The sequence below is a fragment of the Cryptomeria japonica genome, chromosome 2 (genome assembly GCF_030272615.1).
Source record: "Cryptomeria japonica chromosome 2, Sugi_1.0, whole genome shotgun sequence".
NCBI classification, from domain to species: Eukaryota; Viridiplantae; Streptophyta; class Pinopsida; order Cupressales; family Cupressaceae; genus Cryptomeria; species Cryptomeria japonica.
The window spans coordinates 624,768,506-624,793,014 of NC_081406.1; the positions used below are offsets into that span (position 1 = coordinate 624,768,506).

At 43.1% G+C, this 24,509-nt stretch overlaps 1 protein-coding gene across 3 annotated transcripts in view; it reads left to right on the forward strand.

The window, feature by feature from the left end:
* Positions 1 to 24,509, forward strand: part of LOC131078677 (uncharacterized) — a 257,382-nt gene that overhangs the window by 56,052 nt on the left and 176,821 nt on the right. For all 3 annotated transcript variants that reach the window (XM_058016430.2, XM_058016428.2, XM_058016429.2), the window contains exon 2: positions 526 to 1,183. In XM_058016430.2, coding sequence (XP_057872413.2) covers positions 548 to 1,183 — 636 coding nt within the window. In that variant the 5' untranslated portion in view covers positions 526 to 547. The remainder of the gene's footprint in view (positions 1 to 525; positions 1,184 to 24,509) is intronic.

Sequence of the window (24,509 nt, forward strand, 5' to 3'; positions counted from 1 at the left end):
ATCTGCAGTGTGCTGTGGGCAAGGAGAGCAATAAACCTTTCAATGCCAAGAGAAATTCCTGATGATTAGATTGAGAGCGAGTGGTTTGGCATACCTAATAGCATCTAGTAAGAGTTCTTTGACCTATACAATCTGTATACTTCTCTGTTACACGATTCATTGTAGAGTATAAAAGAAACATTTTTGAAAGATGTTGAAGTAGCACTAGTGGTATCGAACATGGAAAGCTCTTCTTGGATGTGCTTTCTATAGGATGTACAGCACAATTCCTCATATGGAATGTTTGGATTCAATAAGATATGTACACTTTATTTTCTTGCAATTTATATTGAAAATTTGTGAGCATTCAATAGAAAGCTGTTATTTCAGAAGGTGTCTTCCAGTTTAGCAATATTTTTATTTACTGGGAAGTGGTATGTCATGAGATTTCTTTGATACATAGGACTTTGACTAGTTTTTGCAATTTTTTTTTTGTTTTGCATGCAAGGCAATGCTTAATCAACTGGTCAAAATTTTACTGAGCAGGTGTAATTTAATTGCTCTTCACATGAATACACTTGGAAAGTGGTCCCATATCATTCAGAGAGCAAACAGATGTAATGAATTCAATAACCTTGAGCTAGCCAAAAGAGGAATGGCGGGAGTCACTACGATTTATTCTCTGCATAATGGCCAGCAGACAATAAATTTTAGACGTCACAACGAAGGAGTTCTTCTGGATTGTGTTTCAGCTAGCAAGCTGCATGGTGGTAAAGGAACTTTAAAAGCCCAGGGGAATAAGTGCTTCTCAAAGTCCATATTCAATGATTCCCAATTGTACAAGTCTCTTGTAATCTCCAGATTCCTCGCATCATGTCATGGATCAACAGTACATCCATTCAAACAGACTTTAAGGCAAAGCCATAATTTAAGCAGAGAGTGGTTGGCGCAGTTGTGGCATGAGGAGAAAAAAAGAAATTTTTTGAAACGCAGAAGATATTATAAACATAGTGAGAGTGCAAGTCCAGTTGATTCACTGGATTGGACTTCCTTTACTTCTTTCAGGATTCCGTCTGATGTGCCTCCAGCTTCAGTTCATCCTGGTCCAGAAGCCCAGCCTGGGGATTTGAGGGGTCCACCTGTTCAACAACCATCTCCAAGCCAATCTCTTGTAGGAATTCTAAAGCCGACATGTCCAGAAGAAGTAAGAAATTCTGAGTATGCATTTTTTTAAATAATAGTTCGTCCTAGAAATCTTACATTTAATTCTATTTGTTGTTTTCACCCTACTTGAATTTTTAAGGGGAAAACCTTCTTTTTGTTCTGGAGTCTGATGTATTCCACTGTAAATACTAACAATTAAAATGCTGTAGACTGCAAGTATTATAATTTATTGGACAGATCTGATCGTGGACATTATATCGGGTTAAGTTTGATGGGTCAGGACTTGTCTGGGTTCTGTTCTGTACATCTTATCTTATTTTGGTCTTCAGTTATACACTTTCTTGGTAAGAGGATGTGAATATTGATCATAAAAAATGCACATCGGTTAACTAAGAGAGCATTTTGCCCTAGTTTCTTACATAGTTGCTGGAATTTTTCTCTTTCATAAAGTTGGCTTATAAAAAGAAAGCTAATCACCATCTATTTATACAGCTAGTGTTGGCATCGACTCACAGGAAGTGCTTCATCCTTATGGATACACAGTGAAAATAACATAGTACCTTAATTTTTGTGTTTAAGATTTTCAAGTTATTGTAGCAATAAGACAAAAAATGGACAAAATAAACAGATAGACTTGAAAGTCTGCTAATCATTATTGAAAGTGGCAATATTATAAAAACAAATTTAGTTATTTAATATGCTAGTTGCTGTCAGTAGGTCAAGACATGAACTTTACAATCATGGGTGGGTTGGTAAAACATATGACCATAGTTCCCAGGAAACTCCATTATAGGAACATGGATCACTCTCCATCCCCATATATGCAATTTTTGATGAGTACATTTATATATGTTGTAGCCATCTCCTTGTCCATTTACTTGCGGGGCCTAATTTGATTTATGTTCCCATCCTCGTCCTCATACTACTACCCCAATGTCTTCTGATAACTATGAGTACATCTATTAGCTAGTCCAATAAACCAGCCATGTGTGCTTTAAAGATTGATGTAAAAATTTGACACCCCCAATGAGCATAAATATTGATGTAGGAGCATCCAAGGTGTAAGAGCAATTTCTCATCAACCAAAAAGATTTCTCTAATGTTTGTTTGTTTTACAAATATTCTATTAGCTTTCTGAAGTAGTTCTTGTAGTGCGTGTCAAGTTTGTGGCACCGTATGCCACTGCACTCATGTTTTGCAAAGTTCAGAGCTTTATAACTTCAGCTGCATGCAGTGACACCACAATACATTGCAGTTGATTGGATTCCAACATGTGTCTAGAATGTTCCGTTCTATTTTCATGAGTTTGTAACCGGTTCGTGTATGTTTTCATCCAGAAGAGTTAATTGGAACCTATGCCAGCTTATTTATTGTACAACGATAACCTGTTTGAATGATGCAACAAATATTTAAGATTAAAGATATTAGTTTTCTGTAATCCATAATAGTTCTAGTTTTACTGCTTCTGGATTAGATTGTGTGTGTTTGTTTGTATCAATGTTTCTGCAACAGTCTATTTTTCTATTCCATGAGCTTTCTATCATCCTGATGATGAATCACAGAGTGTGATCCGAAATGTTTATTCAAACAAACACACACAATCAAGTCCAGAAGCAGTAAAACTAGAAGTATTTAAGACTTGTGCAAAGATTTAATGTTACCTATTTCCGTATAGGTCCAAGGAGGGCTCACATATGCAACAGATTAAATTTGGAGAGTCCTAGGTTGAAGTGCATTGGTAATGATGATGCTGTACATTAGCAATGGACCTGCATCTCACGCCTTGATGATGTGTCAACTTCCAAGGCTGGCCAAAGGGAAGTACATTTAATTTTGTGTCCAAGAATCCTTATCACATTATTATGTGGGTTTGTATCATGTTACCACCCGCAGCACATTCAACACCTTCTATAAGTAAGGAAGCCTAATATGATTTGAGGACAAACATAATGGATAGAATGATAGAAGAAAAGTGACTTAGAGATCAAAGACCTGCCTTTATATGAAAAATTAGAGAAAGAGAAGCTGACAGATAAAGTATTTGAGAAAGAAATACATTAAGTGAGATCATAAGGTCTACTTTGTAACTGAAACGCTAATTCCTAATCTTGTAATTCAGCTCATACCCAAGTTCAATAAATGATATTAAGTTGATTCTTATCATATGTCATTTTCCACAATTTCTTCTGTGTTATAATAAGGTTTAGATCTGAAAGTTTTGTTGGCTGCTTAGTTGGATTATATCATAATCTTTAATTGGGCCTTCCAACCTTGGCGGCTAGATTGTCAACTTACCTAGACTTCTCCAAGTTTCTTCTTAGAAGTTCATTTACACCAGATCTACTATCAACAATTGTATTTGTGAGATTCCTTTCAAGGATCTCCATATGTACTTCGATTGGTTTCTTTGCCATGTTAGTTGTCAGTAATATAGCATCTATTACTTAGCCTCTTCACAAGTGAGGTTCAGTTATTGGTTCTTCATTTTCTCTAGACTTGAAATGGACTATAGCATGCATTGTCTCATTCTTCTCATATACAACCATGACATTTTGGATTTTAGGAATGCTTTTTAATAAATCCATTACTTTAACTGCTGTAGAAGTTTGAGGTACTTTTCTTATTGCATAAAAAGATGCAATGGTAAAATTGCTTGCTTATTACTGAAGGAAAGATTACAATATATAGAAGTTAAAAAACATTGTAGATATTAATGAAGTCACCTATTTCTAACTATCTACAACTAAAGACATTTAATATGCCAACTAACCAGTTACATTATTGACCATTAACAGTAAAGAAATATTATTCTAACACCCTCCCTTAATGGTCAATCTATCAAAAACACCAAGTTGCCCCCTGAATTTAACAAACTTATCCGGGCTCAGATGACTTTGTTCCGGAAACTCCAAGGGATGTTGTTCCTCCAATGCCAGATGTTGGTACTTCTACCCTCAGGCCTAAATGGTGGACCAAGACAATAGGAGATCTTCATGATGATGAGCTTCTTGAGGATAGATCAGTTCGCCGAAAGAGAAAGCAGTAGAATACAATCAACTTTGCACTTATGGCCAACATCCACAACATCCATGAGCCCTAGACATATTCTGAGGCTAAAGGCATTCCTGAGTGGGAAAAGGCTATGGAGACAGAATACCATAGTCTTCTGAAGAATAACACTTGGGTTCTTTTTGATTTGCCTCCTAGGAAGAAACCTATCAGCTGTAAATGGGTTAATAAAGTCAAGTATCATGCATATGGTACTTTGGATAAGTACAAGGCCAGATTGGTTGCTCGGGGATTTACACAACGGGAGGGCATTGACTACGAGGAGACTTTTTCTCCTACTGCCAAGATGAGCACAATTCGTCTTCTTCTCGCCATTGCAGCTCAGTTGGATGGAAACTTCACCAGATGGATTTTAAGAGTGCATTTCTCAACGGTGAGTTGCAAGAAGTTTGTATGACTCAACCTCCTGACTTCAAGGTTCCTGGTAAGGAACATCAGGTTTGCAGATTGGCAAAAGCCCTCTATGGCCTGAAGCAAGCCCCTCAGGCTTGGTACTTCAATATTGATCAGTATTTGGTTGAACATGGTTTTCAGCGCAGTCCCTCTGGCACTAATCTGTATGTCAAACTCTATGGTGATGATATCCTTTTTCTTGTTGTCTACATGGATGACTTGATCATTACCGACAATTTAGCACATTTGATTATAGCCATCAAACAAGACTTGTGCAGACTGATGACAAATTGATGATAGTATCTTTATTTCACAGTCCAAGTATGCCTGCAGTTTGCTTGACAAGTTTCGAATGCAGGATTGTAAACCTGCTTCCACACCTAAGGAGAAAGGGCTGAAGTTATCAGCCAAGTCTGATTCACTTGCAGTAGATGAAACCAAATTTAGACAACTAGTAGGCAGCCTCATCTACCTCACTGCCACTAGACTTGACATCTGTTTTGCTATCAGCTACATCTCTCGCTTCATGACATCTCCAAAAGGTGATCATTGGATTGCAGCGAAGCGAGTGCTGCGATATGTGAAAGGCACTTCAGACTATGTCATTCTGTATAGCAGGTGCAACGATCCCAAGCTGATTGGTTATACTGATTCAGATTGGGCAGGCTCAGTGGATGACAGAAAACCCACTTCTGGGTACGTATTCAGTTTGGGTTCAAGTGCTGTCACTTGGAGTAGCAAGAAGCAATAGGACGTGGCTCTTTCCTCGACTGAAGCCGAATATCGGGGAACAGTCAAGGCCGCATGTGAGGCAGTTTGGCTCCGAAGGATGCTCTCTGACATGCAGATGTTGCAAGTGTTGACGGGAATAATCATTATGTTATGTTGGTATATTATGTTTATGTTGTTGTCGGTAATAATGAGTTACGGCGGTCAGTTAGTTAGCCGACGGTTAGGTAGTTGGAGTCGCGACGGTTGTGTCGCACCCCTTCGGCTGTCATATATTGTACCATCTCCGGGTGTTGGAGGACATGTAATGTTGACGACAGATTATAATATGAACATCTTTTGACATTAATGGCAAGCTTATTCTGGTACTTCCTTTGTAATTGCATTGTGCATTGCTGTTCAGTTTCTGTATTCTTCCTGTTTACCCAGTGAGGTAAACATTTGGCGCCGTTGCCGACACGAACTCGGGAACAGGAGACACGGAGACACGGATGGCGCACAGACACAATGGGCCTACCCGTTGGTGAGGTGAACCCGGAGATCGACGATGCCCAAACAGAACTTTACGTAGGAGAAGACACCGCGACGAGAGAATTTTCAATTCTACTCCAAGTAGCCATTCAGACCTACGTGTGACGAGAGGCGGCAGAGGCGGAAGTCCCACTAAGTGTCGTGTGGACAGCGTTGGAAGTGAGTCCGGAGGTAAATCGGTTGATGAACCATCTCCCCCGATTGCTAGCACAAGCATCGTTGGCACAACAAGCTCGCCTGGGGGAGATTGCCCAGGAAGAGCGACGCCAAGAAATTTTGCAACAGTACGAGGAACGGGAAGCAGAACGAGATGGCGCCAGGTCAGGGGCATTTGAACCGTGAGCCATACGGGGCGGAATAAAGAACACTTATTGTAATAATTATGTCATATTGTTGGCATAAACTTGTCTTCCACATTATGAGTGAATAAAAGTGTTCTATTTTTTATGTCATTAAGTATATAGAAAGCGGTCTGGGAATTAATGCCCAATACACTGAATAAAGACAAAAATAAGCAACAATATATAGATGAACGTGCAATAGCCCAACGTGCCTTGATCCTTGAACAGCAAGCGGAAAGGCGACAGAGGTATAAGCGAAGAGAGGAGGAACGCTCCGAAGGGGACGGTGAGGCCAGCGGCCACCCACAGAGTCGGGAGGAGTTACTTGCGGAAACCCGCCGTAGGATAGAGTGTACCAAAACTCAGTTGAAGGATTTGAGGGACTTGCCACACACACCAGAGGCTAGGAAAACTCCAAGGAGTGGGGAGGAGGCAGAAGAGGGAGAAGACACCGGGGCTGCCAGGAGTGTCGGAGGGACACCGGGGCACGGCGGTCAAGCACCCCTTATAGGATCTGACCCATCTGGAGTAGGACAACAGCCACCAGTAGTAAAAAGGCAAGGTATGGCACAAAAACAAAAACTTCCAAAGTTCCATGGGGATGGGAAAGAAGACCCTGTCCGCCACTGTCGCACTTGTGAAACAATTTGGGGAGCGAATGGTGTTACCGATGAGGACGAGTGGGTAACACAGTTTCCCGCAACCCTGAGGGGCGTAGCCATCGACTGGTTTTCGGATACGGATAAGGCTAAAATTAGCACATGGGCAGACTTGAAGAAGGAATTTCAAGCAGAGTTTCGTCTCCTAAGAGACGATAATGAGATCGTAGCCGAAATCTACGGCACGAAACGGAGAAAGGACGAGACTGTTCGAACCTACAGCCAGCGGCTCAAAGAGCTGCTAGGAAAGATGGAGAACCAGTCGGCAGACGGACTGAAAAAACGGTGGTTCGTGGAAGGTCTAAAGAAATCCCTTAGACGAAAAATGAAGATAGTACCTCCTTCTTCATATTCCGACGCCTATAACAGGGCAATGGATTTAGAAAATGAACAGAAGACGTCCAAGAAGAAGAAAAATAAATCCTCGTCGGAGGATGATTCCTCTTCTGACAAAAGTGATAGCAGTGATGACGACTCTAATCGGAAGGTACGGGCTCTCCAGAAAGATATGGAGCGAACGATGAGAGAGATAAAGGCAACCAAAGGAAGCACAAGCAAGGGCGACGAAGGGGAGTTATGGTGCACGGACTGCCGTACCGACAGACACACCAAGGGGTCTTGTTCGAAAAAAGCATTTTGTGATATTTGCCAGATTGCCGGACACCTTACCAAGGAGTGTCCGTACAATATGAGGACCTGTAACCAACAGGTTCTCTTTACAGAACCATCTGCGTCAGCCGGCACGTCCCAGCCTGCGAGCAACAACGCCTCGTCTGGCGGCTATCGAAACAACAGGCGAGGAAGAGGTAATAATAACAATACCAATAACGGAAGCCGTATCCAGTATGACGCCAAGGGCCGGCCATTTATCCAATGTAGGGCCTGTAATCAGTGGGGGTACTTCGCCCGTGATTGCACAAAGGAAGCCACCCCTCAGTACCTCTGCCGTTGGTGTGGGCCAGGCGACCATGAGGACGCAAATTGCCCACAGGCGGGGTTAATCTCCTCAACATTGAGAAGGCTGAGAAGACTGGTGAAAAAGAAGTACTGGCAATCACTCGCGCCCAGACGAAAAAAGCCACTTATCCCGACCCCCGTACGGAGAAGGAGAGATTACGGGAGGCAAAGGCCAATATTGAACGTGAGATGACGATCGAACGACGGGACAACGAGGTGGCGAGTACATCATCCCGTATGGAAGCGGAAAATAACATCATTGGGCAAATCTTGCAGATGGAGGTGCCGATAAAGGTAAAAGACCTTCTAGACTCTATGCCACAATTGAGGACTGCCATCCTCACCAATGTGCAAAGCACCGTAGCGTCGAGTGCACCACAGGTAGGGGTTCCCGCCACCGCATCGTCGAGTGCACCACAGGTAGGGGTTCCCGCCACCGCTACGAAGAGTACACCACAGGTGGAGGTTTCCGTCAGCCCTTCAACTGACCCGATGTTACTAGCCGTGAGCAGTGGCAGACACCCAGCTGTGGTAGAAATGGGTATCCGTGGGACCATTCTGAAGGACACCATTGTGGATGGTGGATCTGGGGTGAATGTACTACCAGAAGAAACATGGAAGCTGCTGGGGAAGCCCACCCTGTGGCCACCCACATTCAACCTGGTGGGAGCGGACCAACACGGCATTAAGCCACTCGGCCTGTTGATGGCCCAACAAGTGACGATTGGTACGCAACCATTCTTGTTAGATTTCGTGGTTATTCCCTCGAAGAAGAAAGGCTATGACGCCATCCTGGGGAGAGCGTGGTTGATCAACGCAAGGGTAAACCACAACTGGAAGAAAAATACACTTTCCATGGAGAAGGGAGGGCGGAAATATAACATTGACCTACACACCCAAGATGTTGGCGAAGAGCTCGCCTCTTCCGACTCGGACTCAGAGGACTCTAATAAAGGGGAAGGGGGTCCCAATGAAAGTAAGGGCAAGAACGCGATGGAGCCGAACAGTGAAGGGGTGCTTGAATTGGAGGGATGTTCTGAAGATGAGAGATGCTCACTTAACGGGCTCTTCCACTAGCAGATGGAAGATTACGAAATGTTCCAAAGCTACAGGCTAGAAGTAGAGGAACCAGAGCAACCAACAAAGGTGTACCTGCCGGAATACAAAGAATATTGGAAGGGAGACGCCCCAAACCTTGGCGACGTAGATAATCCGAAGAGTGTTGGCAACAATTGGAACCTTGTGTGGAAGACCACAGTCTTCAAAATCTTTATTATCCTTCTTCTTCTTATGTACGGGAAGGAGGTCGTGGTCCCTGTAGAATTTGTGGTTCCAGGTCTTTCAATGACCAGTGAAAATAGATTGGCCACCAACGGGTACAAATTGAAACCTTACCACGCGAAGCGCGCAGGGGACCCGAGAGGCCAGACAGACACTCGAGAGTCCGGAGGGGGACCCGAGAGGATGGAAGGGACCCGAGAGGCCGGGCAAGCAACTCGAGAGGCACGGGACAAAAGCAGGAGACTTTTGGGCGAGAAAAACCGAGAAGGATGAAGGGCGATCCCAGAGACAGGGGACCCGAGCCGAAGACTCTCTAGACAACTTTAAAAAAAAAAATAAAAAAAAATTGCACGATCATACGATACCGACCGTACGGTCAAAAAAAAAAAAGACCACCGTACGGTGGCCACGTAGTGGATACCACCGTGCGGTGGCACCACCAACGGTGGACACCACCGTGCGGTGGCACCACCGAAGGTGGAACCCACCGTGCGGTGGAAGCCACCGTGCGGTGGAAGCCGCCGAAGGCTGTGGGAATATAAACGCTGGCCATCGAAGAGGTTTCTATCACAACGCCGCACATACCAAAGGGAAGGAATACAGCCGCCGAACCCCGCACCACCACGCCACCACGCGGTAAGGGAACCACCGAAGGGAAAACAAAAGCAGCTGAAGGGAAAGAAGAAGGAAGCCACTGTGCGGTGGAAGCCGCGAAGGGCCGTGAAAATAAAGCCGCACACGGAGGGAATAAAATGCACCGCACGAAGCCGCACACGGAGGGAATAAAACGCACTGCACGAAGTAAGGAAGAAAGAAAGCGCAGAAGGATACCGCACGAAGCAAGGAAGAAAGAACACCGCACAACAAGCAAACACCGCACGCTAAGGAAGAAGACACCGAACACGGCCGAAGGCACATTACCGCGCAGCTAGGGAAAGGGACGCACCGCACGGCCAGATCAATACACACAGCCCACGAGCTACCGCAGGGAGTGAAGCGGACGGATGGGGTCGAGGGTTCTTACAGATTGATCCGCCGCTTAGGGAGAGCGGGATTTCGCACAATTCCACACAGCCACGTAAGGGCAAAACGATCGCCACAGGTAGACGGAGTAGCCGCACGATTGGAGGTGGTATGGCGGGACATTACAGTGCCTAAAAAAAAAAAAAAAAAAAGACGACGGATTGAAAAATGATTCGATGACATCTGGAGCCTAGACACTGAAAATATTGGAGTGTAGAAGAAGGGTTTTGACATCATAAAATATCACAGAAATGATGCGCGCCATGGACTTTCGTGGGGTTCTGAAGGTTGTAAATTGGTGTTGGTGGCGGGGGCGCTGCCCCTCGACCCCGCCCTGTACTGCGACAGGGAGCGCACCTGGGGCACTGCCCTAGGACCCCGCGAGGGGCGCTGCCCCTCGACCCCGCGGGGGCGCTGCCCCCAGACCCCCAGTTTATTTTGAGCTACAGAAGACCACGGGAAGTGTTGTGCTTGTAGCGAAGCATTGGCAGGGAAGCCATAAGCCGTAGAGGGAGACGGATTTGGAGGTTGGGAACAAACAGAGTTTGACGGAAGGCATTGCAAGTCTGTGCAGTTGTATGACACCAGGGAGTTATTCAGTTCAGTTTTTAGCCTTTGGGGAGTGTGATGGAGGATTTGTGGTGGCTCCTAGCATTTGTGCCAACGGATTGTGGCCACCTCCAGGCATGACTGGTACGCTTAGAGGAACTCGGAGTATGTCTCGGCTGGACGTGAGGTTGCCTTGGTGGATGCACAGAGGGCTCGGGAGGAGCTGACCACCAGGTTGGAGGCAATAGTCGTGTGAGACTTAGTTCAGCGTACCCAGGAGTTGGATGCCGAGAGAGCAGCACGGGTGGCTATCGAGGACAAATTGGCTAGGGAGACAGAATCATTTGAGTAGCAGTTGGTGGAAGCTAAGACTGAAAAACATGTTTTGCAGACAAGTTTGGGTTAGGCCCAGGAGAACTGTGATGGCAAAGGAAGCAATATTGGTGAAATCCGCACTTGAGCATCAGATGGTAGCAGAAAAAGGTTTTCAGGCGAGGACGCAGCAAGTGTATAAGATCCGGGCCCGACTGGCGTCAATAGTTCCTGCCGTTCATCTCTATTTTGTATTAAGTCGTCGGAGTCGACTTCTTTTCTTGGGGGGGATGATGTTGACGGGAATAATCATTATGTTATGTTGGTATATTATGTTTATGTTGTCGTCGGTAATAATGAGTTACGGCGGTCAGTTAGTTAGCCGACGGGTAGGTAGTTGGAGTCGCGACGGTTGTGTCGCACCCCTTCGGCTGTCATATATTGTACCATCTCCGGGTGTTGGAGGACATGTAATGTTGACGACAGATTATAATATGAACATCTTTTGACATTAATGGCAAGCTTATTCTGGCACTTCTTTTGTATTTGCATTGTGCATTGCTGTTCAGTTTCTGTATTCTTCCTGTTTACCCAGTGAGGTAAACAGCAAGCAAGTCCTTCTCCCTTGTATACTGATAATCAAGGGGTGTTCAAACTGGCCAAAAATCCAGTCTTCCATGAATGTACCAAGCATGTCGAGCTTCATTGTCACTACATCCGCAAGCTGGTAGAAGATGAATCAGTTCAGTTGCAGTATGTTCCAATAGCGGATCAGAGATGCAATGGTAAAATTGCTTGCTTATTACTGAAGGAAAGATTACAATATATAGAAGTTACAAAACATTGTAGATATTAATGAAGTCACCTACTTCTAACTACCTACAACTGAAGACATCTAATATGCCAACTAGTTACATTATTGACCATTAACAGTAAAGAAATATTATTCTAAGTTCTAACATTCCTTGCAATATTTTTTATTGAATTTTAATTTATCCGGTACTCAACTTGCATTTGTGTTTGAGTGGTGGTGTTTGTTGGCCATAACATGCTCCAATTTGGCTCTTTCTTTCTTGAAGTCTTTCCTTTTTTTAGTGGATTTGGGTACATACCCTTCCTTGCTTGTTCTCGAGTAATGACCAATAATTTGTTATGCCTTTTTACATTAATCATGTTCATATTGGCCATTTTCTCGAGACATTTAATATCTTCATGGTTGCTAACTCCACACCATTTGCATGGTAATCTCGTTTTGCTTTGATCTCTACAGTAGCCTCTTGCGAAGTGTCCTCGTTCGTTAGATTATTGACATTGTATAATGGACGATCTTTGAGTTCAATATAAGTTTTTGCTATAATATTTGATAAAATTAATGCTTTAATTAATAATAGAAATAGCAATGCATGCTAGGCAAAGAAGTAAATGCATATTTTTATTCTTACCTAATAGAAAAGTAGACTAATGATGGTTAGCCAAGGATCATTGCTTTTGTTGGGTATGCAAAGATTTTTTAAAAAACCCAAAGATTGACACGAAAACACAATCATCTATCAACTGACTCCTCTCACTACCCAGAAGGTGACAAACAATTAATACATTTTTAGATAAAACCATATTTACAAAATAAAATAAGGCATTTTATGTTGATTATATCAGAATTTCTAGAGCAATCAAATACCTTGATTTACATTGTGAGATACATTTATACATCAAAGCAATGAGCAACTGTGTATTCATGGGTTTAACAAATAGCTTAAATAAGATAACAAACAATAACTGTTGTCGGGAAATATGTATATCTTATGTTTTGGGAGTAATGTTATTTGTTAGTAGTTAGTTAGCCGACAGGTAGGTAGTTTGAGTCGCGACGGCTGTGTCGCACCCCTTTGGCTGTTATATATTGTACTACTTGCGGGTATTGAAGGGATGTGATGTTTTTACGACAGATAATACTATGAACATTGGATGCATTCTGAGTCATTAATGGAAAGCTTATTCTCATATTCATCGTGTACTTGCATTGTTCATTTCTGCATTACTTCTGTACTCTTTCTGTTTACCCAGTGAGGCAAACAATAACAAGCCCAAAACAAATACTAACAAACACAAACAAACTACCATATAGAGACGATAGTGGAATATGCCAACATTCTCCCCTTATTACATCATTGTTTTAAAGTACTAATAAGAAAAATCCTAAAAAGTTTTAAACTTCACGTGCAAGGGGCTTGGTGAAGATATCAACATGTTGTTCCTGTGTGGAGCAAAATTGAAGCTTTATGTTGTTTTGTTGAACATGTTCTTGTATGAAGTGACAACCAACTTCAATATGCTTGGTTCGTTCACGAAACACTATATTATGAATAAGCTTGAGAACACTCTGACTATCACAATAGAGGATTGTAGGTTGGTTTTGTGGTACCCCCAATCCTTCTAACATGCGACATAGCCAAATTGCTGCACTTGCTGCATGATATTCTGCCTCCGTTGAGGAACAAGCAACAGTGGCTTGCTTCTTACTTCCCCAAGAAATAGGTCTTGAACCTAGGAAGAAAACAAATCCAACTGTGGATTTCCTATCATCAGCTGAAATTGCATAGTCTGCATCTGTGTATCCTCTCAAGAAGAATTGATCATTCTTTTCATATTGCAAACCATGATTCATTATACCTTGGATATACCTTAGTACTTGTTTTGCTGCTTTCCAGTGACACATTTTTGGTTCTTGCATGAATCTTGATAGATAATTAACAACAAAACTAATATTTGGTCTGGTGTAAGTCAAGTAAATCAAACCTCCATTCATTTGTTGATAGAGAGTTGCATTCACTTGAGTAGATGTATTAGATGTAGATAACTGCAATCCTAATTCAATAGGTGTAGGCATGGTTTTGGAATCCATCATTTTGAATTTCTCAATTAGTTTCTTGGTATATTTTCTTTGTGATACAAAGATTTGGTGAGTTGTTTGCCATACCTCTAAGCCTAGACAACAGTGGAGTAGCCTGAGATTTGTCATGTCAAATGCCTTCTTGAGATCATTCTTGGTTGGTTCAACCATTGCTTCCGAGCTACTTGTGATAACTAAGTTATCGACACATACATTATTTATCACAATATCCCCCCCTTGACCCATGAGGTAGAGATTTGGATCATATGGATGCCTAGTTAAACCATGTTGTAGCAAATGTTCATCAATTTTAATATACCGAGATCTAGGAGCTTGTTTGAGACCATATGGGGACTTGACAAGTTTGCATATCTTTTCCTCTTTACTAGGTGCAATGTATCCCTCTGATTGGGTCATATAGACCTCTTCCTCAAGGTCTCCATTGTGAATTGCACTTTTTTGCATCCATTCGATACAATTTCCATCCAAATTGGGCAGCTAAAGCAAAAATCATTCTACTGCTTTTTATCTTTGCTGTGGGAACAAATGTTTCCTCATAGTCTATCCCTTCTTTTTGGGCATAACCCTTGGCTACAAGTCTAGCCTTATATATGTCTATACTACTATCTGCCTTATACTTAGTTTTGAATATCCATTTACATCCAATTGCTTCCTTATCAGGTGGTAGATCTATAAGCTCCCAAAAGTTGTTTTTCATCAGAGATTGACACTTTGCATTCATAGCCTCTTTCCAAGGCTTTGATTCTAGTGCTTCTTGAACACTAGATGGTTCAAAATTATCAACCACTAAAGCCATCAAAGCCATATTTACCTCATTGCGAGCCATGCTGCAAGTCCTTGGATGTGAAGTGGAAGTGTCTGGAACTCCATCTAGCTTTGCATCGCGAATTGTACTAGTATACCACTTTGGTAAAGGTTTTGTGTAATGTCTCCTTCCCAATATGCCCTAGTTTTGACCTAAAAATTACAAATTACACAAATTAGGGTTAGGATTTTGACTCTTACGAAATAATCTCTTGCTTAATATAGTGAAATCTTGTATGAAATCTTGCACACAAAACATAAGAGCATATACATAGATGCATATTCAACTTGTTGTTAGGATTAAACAACAATCATTATTATGCAATTACTATTAGTACAACATATAAGAGTTGGGGAAAGAGACATGAGGGGTTTGCTTGGAGCCATGTCTACACCAAGCCCAAGATAGGTTACCTTCTATAACCCTCTTGCTCCACTTGGTGGCTCTTGCTTACCCCTCAAGTCGTCTTTCTCCTAGGTTGACAATGTCTTGTGAGGTTAGGTAGAGAATGTACCTGGGTGACTTGACTCATCAAGGCAAGGGTTCTCAAGGTTCCAGACGCCGCTTGGGTCGTTCTAGAACAGCATACTTACGAGTCCCTCATCGCCCTTCCATTACATCTCATACCCCTCCCCCACAAGGATGTTTTTCTAATTTGCAAATTACATATTTACAATGACTGAAGTAGACCATGAAGATATTAAATACATTTTAGCATGTTTGACAAACATAGTGTAAGTGCCCAAGATAACCGATTGATAATAGGACATGAAAACTCAAGTTATTGTTACTATAATCAAATCCAATGATGACAGATTAGTGTCTTAATGCCAAGTTCATAATGATGTGGAGTGAATTCAAAATATTAATGCTGAGATCATAATGTAATAATATTGATTTGAGTCATTCAACAGCCATATGATAGAAATAAATAAGATGTTACTTATAATTCTGAGATTAGATTGCACTGATAATAATGCAGTGGTGTAGATGTTACCAGCAGTATGTTCTTCCTTGGTTCAATGATTCCCTGATTATCCCTTATAAGTATGTGTCCGTATTGTGCCAAGAGGCTGGGTTTTATGGACCGATTCAATGAAGAATGTCAATAAGATAATTTGTGGTTTCTGAATGTGTTTTTATCTGATCCTACTTGAGTGCTTGCTTGAGAGGGATTGATTCCCTTCTTATACTATGCAAGTGGGGTATGATGCCTCCAAGAGACATACCTGATGTCTCTTCTTAACAAATGGATGGTTATCATAAATACCGATTAGTAATCTAATCGATTGTTACTTTGCTTTTCTTATCATTATTAATCAATGTTACTTTGAGTGTTGTTTATCTCAAACATTGCTCCTTCTAATAGCACCACCCATTATAATATAATGTTGTGTTTTCCTTAGGTAATTATTATTAATCATAGTTGATTTGTTGCATAACCTTTTGCCTTAACAGTCTGAGCGTAATTGATTAGCTTCTATGGTGTAATCTCCCAATCAATGTAGGGTCATGACAGTTTTTCAATGAAGACTTAATTAGTTTCTTAATCGATGCCTTCCCTTATGGACCTCTGCCTTTGTTAGACCCTTTGTCTTTGTACATCCTTTTATTGTAGCTTCCTCATATGTAATCAGCTCTTTCTTTAAGATATCCATTTGATTCGACTTGCTTCCTTTCTTAGTCAAATTGATTATTGCATTGTTATTTGTCAATACTATAACATATCTTATTGGATATAGTATTTAATCATTATCAATACTATATCGGTTTGTGTCTTATTTCCAAATTTGTCTCTCCCAGAGCTAACCTCTGGATGAGGACCTCATAATTAGGGTTTCAAATAGGGAATGTGACATTTTTTGACATTTGTGGGTGTTGTAGTTGGCATAAAATGCATATGGTTATGTTTGATAATTTTGGTCACCCGACATTGTATTAATTAATTGTATTGAGTGGTTGTCACTCGTAGTAGTTATGTGTCAGTTGGTTGACGGTTGTGTACCTCTCGGCAACCGTCGAGTTCTTTAAATATATTGTGTACCGCCAAGGAAGGTAGTACAGTATTGTCGGATCTGTTGTAATCCTTGGCCGACCATCTTTGATCTTCTTCTCTGTAATGACTGCATGTGCGAATAAAGATATATTTTACTGCCGTGTCTGGTATGCATTGTCATGTACATTGTTATTTTCTATATTTAATTTACCAGTTGTACCAGCAAACATTTTGGCGCCATTGCCTTAAAAGAAATCGGGTCAGCCTTGAGCAATTAATGTCCGTAGATCCCATCAAAGGTGAGAAGAGGCCACAGGGTGGTCAAGACCAAGCGATTAGGTGATCCGTTGATCCACCGCCGGAGGGAGCATAGAGACAGGTTGAAGCCTGGAAGTACTCAGACTGTTGGGACGTTGAAGGTGGACGTGTAGAGGACGCGCACGTGTCTGAGAGTGCAAGGAAAGCACCAGAACGTAGTGGTCAAAACAGTTCACTCAGGTTCGACACACCTGGAAGTACTCGAAGTGTTGGGGAGGCTGAAGGTGGACGTGTCGAGGACGCCTGCGTGGCCAAGAGTGCAGGGAAAGCACCGGAACATAGCGGTCGAAATAGTCCACCCAGGTCTGACACACAAGGTGAATACACACGTACCTTTCGAGTGAAAACAATGTTGAACACCCAGGAGAAGCAGAAACTGCCAAAGTTCACGGGAGATGGGTCGGAGGACCCAATACAACATTGCAAAACATGCATAACCATTTGGGAGGCAAATGGCCAAGATGACAGGGACTCCTGGCTGAAGGCATTTCCCGCCACCCTTCAGGGGATTGCCATTGACTGGTACACAGACCTCGATGCCCAGCACAAGACGAGATGGAGTGATCTGAAGAGGGCGTTCCAGGAGGAATTCAAACTCTTGAGGGATGATAATGAGATCGTGGCTGAAATCTATAATACTAAGCAAGGGAAAAATGAGAGTGTACGCGCTTACAACTGTAGGCTTAAAGAACTGTTGAACAAGATGGAGAACAAACCAACCGACGGGTTGAAGAAGAGGTGGTTCATGGAGGGATTGATACCCTCATTGTGCAAGAAGATGAAAGTAGTGCCTCCGTCCTCATATGTCGATACCTACAATCGGGCAATGGACATCAAGAGTGAAAACAAAACCTCTTCCCGAGAGAAGAGGAAGATCGACGATGATGAGAGCACCGAAGGTAGCAGTGACGAAGAATCCAAAACCGTACGAGCCCTTTGACGGGATATGTTGAGAATGATGAAAGAATTGAAGGCTGAGGGAGGAATCGACAAAGAAGGTAATGAACTATGGTGTACTGAGTGCAAAAGGGAGGGGCACACGAAAGGTAATTGTCCTAGAAATATGTTTTGTGAAATTTGCCAAGTACTCGGGCATTCAATCAAGGAGTGCCCGTACAATTTGAAGATGAGAAGTACACAAGTACATATCCATTCATGAAGCTTTTGTTCACCACATCACCTTGATAGAATCTGACTTAGGAGTTCTAAGCTAAGACAATTTGTATTTTACTTCAATCATTCACCAAGAATCACCCACTAGAATTGCATAGCAGAACATTATCTATCTACTTAGCCAAGTGAATTTTTACAAGATTATTCATAACTCTAATACAATCGCCAAGTGGTTATGGAAATCAACGAGGACGAAACCAAATGCAGTACGACTCCAGCCCATCGAAATCACAGAATGTATCGCCAAGTGGTTATGGAAATCAACGAGGGCGAAACCAAATATAGTACGACTCCAAAGGACGTCCTATCATACAATGCCGACAATGTAGTGAATGGGGACACTTTGTGAGAGACTGCCATAACAAGAAAGACAACATACAATTATTGTGCAAATGGTGTGGACCAGGTGACCGTGAAGACACCAATTGCCCGAATCAAAAGGGTATTAATATGCTGGACGTGGAGGAACAAGAGGACGCAGTTTTAGCAATCACAAGAGCACAAACAAAGAAGGTGATGTATTCAAACTCTGGTATAGAAAAGGAACAAGACGAAGTAGAACAAGTGTTGGCAAAGGAACGAGTAACTTCCAATGGAACTGCAAGTATGTCATTGCGAGAGTCAAAGAAGAACATAGTTCAGTAGGTGCTACAAACAACTGTACCCATCAAGGTGGCAGACCTTCTTCAAACTATGCCGCAACTGAGAATGGCAATTGGCAACACAGTCAGTGACGACATAGTCATCCAGAAACAATGTAAGCTACACGAGGAGGAACTGACGGGAAAATCATCCCCTGAAGGGAATGAGTCCAGTGATCCAATGTTGCTGACGGTGAGCATTGGGAGGAAGCCGATGGTCATCGAGATGGAAATAATGGGGAAGAAGTTGACAAACACCATTGTCGATGGAGGCTCGGGAGTAAACGTACTACCAAAAGACACGTGGAAATGTCTGGGGAAGCCGAATCTTTGGCCGCCAAGCTTCTACTTGGTAGGTGCCGACTAGCACGACATCCAACCGTTGGGAACATTGATGGCACAAAAAGTAATGATTGGGACACAAAACTTTTTTCTTGGACTTTGTAGTAATCCGGTTACAGAAGAAGGCGTATGATGCACTTCTCGGGAGGGGATGGTTGGTTAATGCCAAGGCGAATCATAACTGGAAGCGAAACACACTCTCGATCAAGAGTTATGGGAGGAAAAACGCCATTGACTTGAGGAACCAAGCGGTGAGTGAAGAACTGGCACCCTCAGACTCTGAGTTTGAGGGTGGAGAGTTAGGTATGGACAGAGGGAGGAAAGACATGAAACCCAACGGTGAAGCGGTGCTCGAACTGGAAGATTGCTTTGAGGATGAGACTAGTTCTCTTAATGAATTATTTCACTGGCAGATGGAGGATTATGAAGTCTTCCACCCCGACTGTAACTTGCTACAGATTGGTGAAATTGAGGAAGTACAAAGTCCAACAGGCTCGAAGGAATTGTATGAGGTTAGGCCGTATGAGAAGGAGAAAAAAAGTTGTAGGAATAATGAAGCACGTCCACTGTATGCTATAGGGGGGTTGTATGAGAGAAGGGTGTCCAAGTTGAAAGCACATCATTTGTACAACAAATCCGTACGGAATTTGGAAGCACACCATTTACCTCAAAAGGATCCGTACGCCCTGCGAAATACTACCCAAACAAGGAGTAAAGACTTGGGGTCAGAAGAGTTCCGTACCACAAATCCGTACAGAGGTGAAATTCAGAAAAGCCACACAGACAAACCATACATTGGCAGGGTCCGGGGTTGGACGAAAGGAATAAGGCTCAACCCGTATGAAGGAGTTCGTATGGAAGGAGACACAAAAGCAAGTAAAGACCAAGACAACATCAAATTGGCAGGAGGAAATTACCACCATACGGACATCAAACTGCTAGGAGGGAATCACCGTACGAACATCAAACTGCCACGAGGGAATCACCGCCGTACGGACATCAAACCGCCATGAGGGAATCACCACCGTAGGACCTGTTGACGTGTCTGAAATCGCATTGCTGCAAACTCCATACGGCCAACGCAGAATAGAATAGCCAACTGATTATCCTACTCTCTCTTGAGATAAGGAAGTCTCTAATGCTGTTTTCTAAGTTTGATCAAAGGAGACTAGCTCAAGGTTTCTTTTGTTAGGTCTTGACTGCGGGATCCCTCAGTGGCTTGATGTGTTTTTGCTGGAAATACAAGGGGACTTACGTTTAACTTGGCAATTTCATGGGTAAGTTGCCTGGAACTTTTACGATCTTTCCATCGGATGATACCGGTTAATTTGATGCTGTTTTAGTAGGACTGCAGGTTTTCAGAATAAAAAAAAGGGGAAAAGAAGGGAAGGATAGGGAGAGAGAGAGACATGAACTGCAAATTCTAACTAAGACAGCAATTTCAATCAAGCAGACAGACACCTCCAGGAAACTAGATTAGACATCATCAGCCATTTAGACACAATGCTTGCATAAACTTAGTGCAATCTTCAAAGGAAAAACTAGATTTTCATATTACCAAGTACGATATTAGAATTTCTACATTCATAGCATGTATTTGGTAATCGAACTGAGCATGAAATGGTCCAGATTAACCATGCGGAAAGAAAAGCAATCAGCTGTTCTCTAATGGTATGGACTGTGAAGATTCTATCAGATGCTTGATTAAAAAAAAAACTGCTATGCAAAATAAATAGACATAACTGAAAGCTTTCAAAATTAAGTGAAGAAGGAGACCATGCACTCACAAGGAAACTTGAAAATAGTCTTAATTCATTGTATTAATTCCTGCAAATTTCTTCAGAGCTTTCGCAACAATCCAAGAACTTCTTGCAAAAAAGAGGGAAAACCAGTCCCTTAAATAAGCTCAAAAAAGGATGAATGGCCTAGATTTAATCCAAATAAGTGGCCCAGATTCATCCATAAAGCACTACTGCCCACACCCATAAATGAGAGGCAAATATCAACAACCACCCCAAAATGGGCAATAACTACCCAAAAAGGGATAATTACAACAATTTGGAACAAATCAAAAAAGGGGGCACAAAAGTTTTACAATTTGTTGACCAAAAGTCAATTGTCACCTTTTGGGACAAAAAGTACATTTTAAGATTTGGAGGGAAAAAAGCACTTTTGAGAAACTACTTTCTCTATTTCGGTTTCACACTCTTTCTTTAGAAACTGGTCCTCGCCATGCAGGTATTCCTGCCATAAATCACGACTTGCTGCCTGTTCCTTGCGAACGTACTCCTGGAATTTGATACATAACTGGAAGAGTAGACTGAATGGAGGCATGGGAGGGTGGCGAATTTTGTACTGCATGCCCTCGAGATACTGGTCCACGTGCTTTAAACCGTCCTTCCAGCTGGAGCGATTACGCTCAAAGCATAATATGTCTGAATGGAACTGACCAGCAAAACTCAAGTCCCCAGCGGAATAGAAAACCTTATCCCTCCCCAACCTCTCTTCCCAGTCTGGCCGGATTACACTGTCGGACAGGTCATTTATCCATCCTGAAACCATTGATCGGAGGATGGTCTTACCTAGTTCTTGCATGTTTCCCAGAATTACCTCACATGCGTCACTTTCTTTGTCAATAATCTCCTTGGCGTCGTTCTTCATGGTGATGGTCCAGTACCATTCCTTGAGAACGCTGATGCTATGAGGGTCTAGGATGTCAAACAACGTGGGAATTTGTGCGTGTGTCCAAAAAAGAGCTCTCATGAGGGGAAGGGTAGAGGCCGCCACTTCGTACATGTGAAGGGATTCCCTCTTTACCTCCAACAACTTGACTAGAGTGAGCTCTCGATGGAGGGCCATTTCTTTCACCTCCTTAAGGATCTGTTCTCCCTTTTTCTTGATGTCTTGCATCCACTCCCTGACGGCCTTTGCGGTATCCCGAATTCCTTCAAATTCAGTCGTGGTCCTTTGTGCCAATGCCGTTGGGGGAATATGGGATTCAGAGGGATTGTGTAATGGCCGTAGGAGCTAATTGATGTATCCCTCGGCCTGCTCAGCACGGGCCTGATACATATCCTTTTCCGCTGTGATCTCTTCGAGCTGTCTGAGTATGTTTTGTACTGAATCTTTAAATTCCTCCTTTTCTTGCTCTTTGGTAGCTCGTCCGATGGGGACAGTTGTGATGCTATAATCTGCCAGTGTTATCTGATCTATTGGCATGTCTACTGGCGGGGTGGCAATATGAAGAGTGCGGTTCCTTTGCTCGTCCTTGGTCACTCTAGAATATAACCTCGGCTTCTTCTTTCCTTTGGCTTTTGCTTGATCCATACGCGAGAAGATGTCCTCTAGATCGATGGGTGCTTTGGTGGCGGCCCTGCACTGAGCTCTGGCAATCAGCCATTCTTGAGGCACTGCCTGGGTTGATGATAGGGTTAAGCCAGCATTCTGTTCTCCTACACTCTCAACCGACCGACCACAAATTCGCAGCTTCTCTGCCATCGGAGGAGTGAAGGAGGTGTGAAGCTCTTTGCTTGCAGCTGAATTCTCCCCTATTTCGTTGAACAATTGCCCGTCACCCTCATGCGAATGTTGCTCTTCATTCCTCTCGGGCTCATGAGTTTCGTCTATCTTTTGTTCTCCCTCGACGGTGGAGTCGTCCTTGGCTGAATTGAGGAGTAGCAACTCGTGGCAGCTCTGTTGGGTAGGTTCATGCATTTTGACCCCCTGGGTGGATGGGATTCCTCCTCCTTCAATTCGGTTGCCCAGCTTGGCCAATCCGAGGGGTCCTAACTCAGTACCTAATACATCAGGCGCGGGAGGATCATTGGCCTCAAATGCATCGATGTCGCTCTGGGAGGGCGGAGCAGGTACGCAATCCAATTCTATAACATCGTCTAATGAACTGGGATCCTTTGAGGATGAAGTGACCTCCGGCCTCTTTATCGGAATCTTCTCCCTCCTTGTTCTTTTGGACGTCCGAGTCCCTCTGCAAGCCTTGGCCTTCTTTCTTTTCTCCGGTTTCTCAGTTCTTTCCCCGGGTGTACTAGATGTTCCTTCGTCTTTTGAAGATTGAGAATCGAGACTGCCCATTAAATGGTAAGTGAACTGGACCCCCTCATGAACTAGCCTCTCGATCTGCTGATGTAACCACTGATCTGTGTACCTTGTTGGGGCTACCATGACTGCCTCGAAATCTGTGATTGGGTCTTGGGACCAATCAACACCTGGCAAGAGATGCCGTATTGCTTCAAATTCTCGGACCTGGAGGCAATTTCCCAAGTCTGTGAGCTGATCTGGGACCTGACGGTATTCAAAGAGTCGCATCTGCTGCACACTCAACCTAGAATATTCCCGTCGCCTGACCTCGTAGTCGTCAGAGCAATTCTTCCAATAGTCCTCAATTGACTCCTTTGCTCTGTATCTTCGACCATAGGCCCTCTTTGCCAGATTATCATGATTGAAGTATTTTCTTGGGAAATGGTCCTGGAGGCCATAAGAGGCCAACTCTGCAAGGGACTCCTTTGCTAGGGTAGGGGTCCTCAAATGGACATCATGGCTGCCTATGATCATAGGAAATGCGAATCCAGCTTGCTTGCTTTCTCGAAGTAAGACGCCGGCGGGGCGTGACTGCCTTGCCACCTCCATAAGGATTACTTTGTCGGTTGGATACCGTGGAAGTCGGAGGGGAGCGCCATCGAAGCTAGCTATCCGGATGTAGGAAAACCTTGGGAACTGAATGAAGCAGGCCCCATACCTTTGCACTAAAGTAGTAGCTTGCTTCGAGAGCCTGATGTGTAACCCTCCCTGCATTAACCTAACCAGGCGCATTGTGAAGGCGTCATTGACGCGTTCATACTGACCAACCGCGTAAGCCGGGCTGCTCTTTTCCCTCTGAGCTATATCCTGGTAGTGCAGCTGTGGGTAACAATCATAGACTTTCACCTGACTGGGCCCATTCCCGATTTCACCTTTCATTGTCAATCCTGGCAGTGGTTGGTTCTTGGCGAACATGTAGACCAAATAAGAGGTCATGGTGAAGTATTTCTTCGTTTCAAGCTCAATCAGCTGAGTGTGGATGTTATCGCTTATGATCTGGGCCCAGTCAAACTTAGACTTTCTGGCAAAGACCTGCTCTGTAAAATAGAACATCCATTCTTCAAAGTAGCTGGACTTAGGAAGTCCCATGACTCGGCTGAGTAGGGTGACCATATCCCCATGTTCATTATGAAAATCACTCCTGGGGGTCTTTTTCACAATCCTGGTGCTCGAAGGCCTTTTCTCCTTGAACCATTCTTCGTTAATCAGTGCCTTGCATCAGGCCGGATTCATATCATATG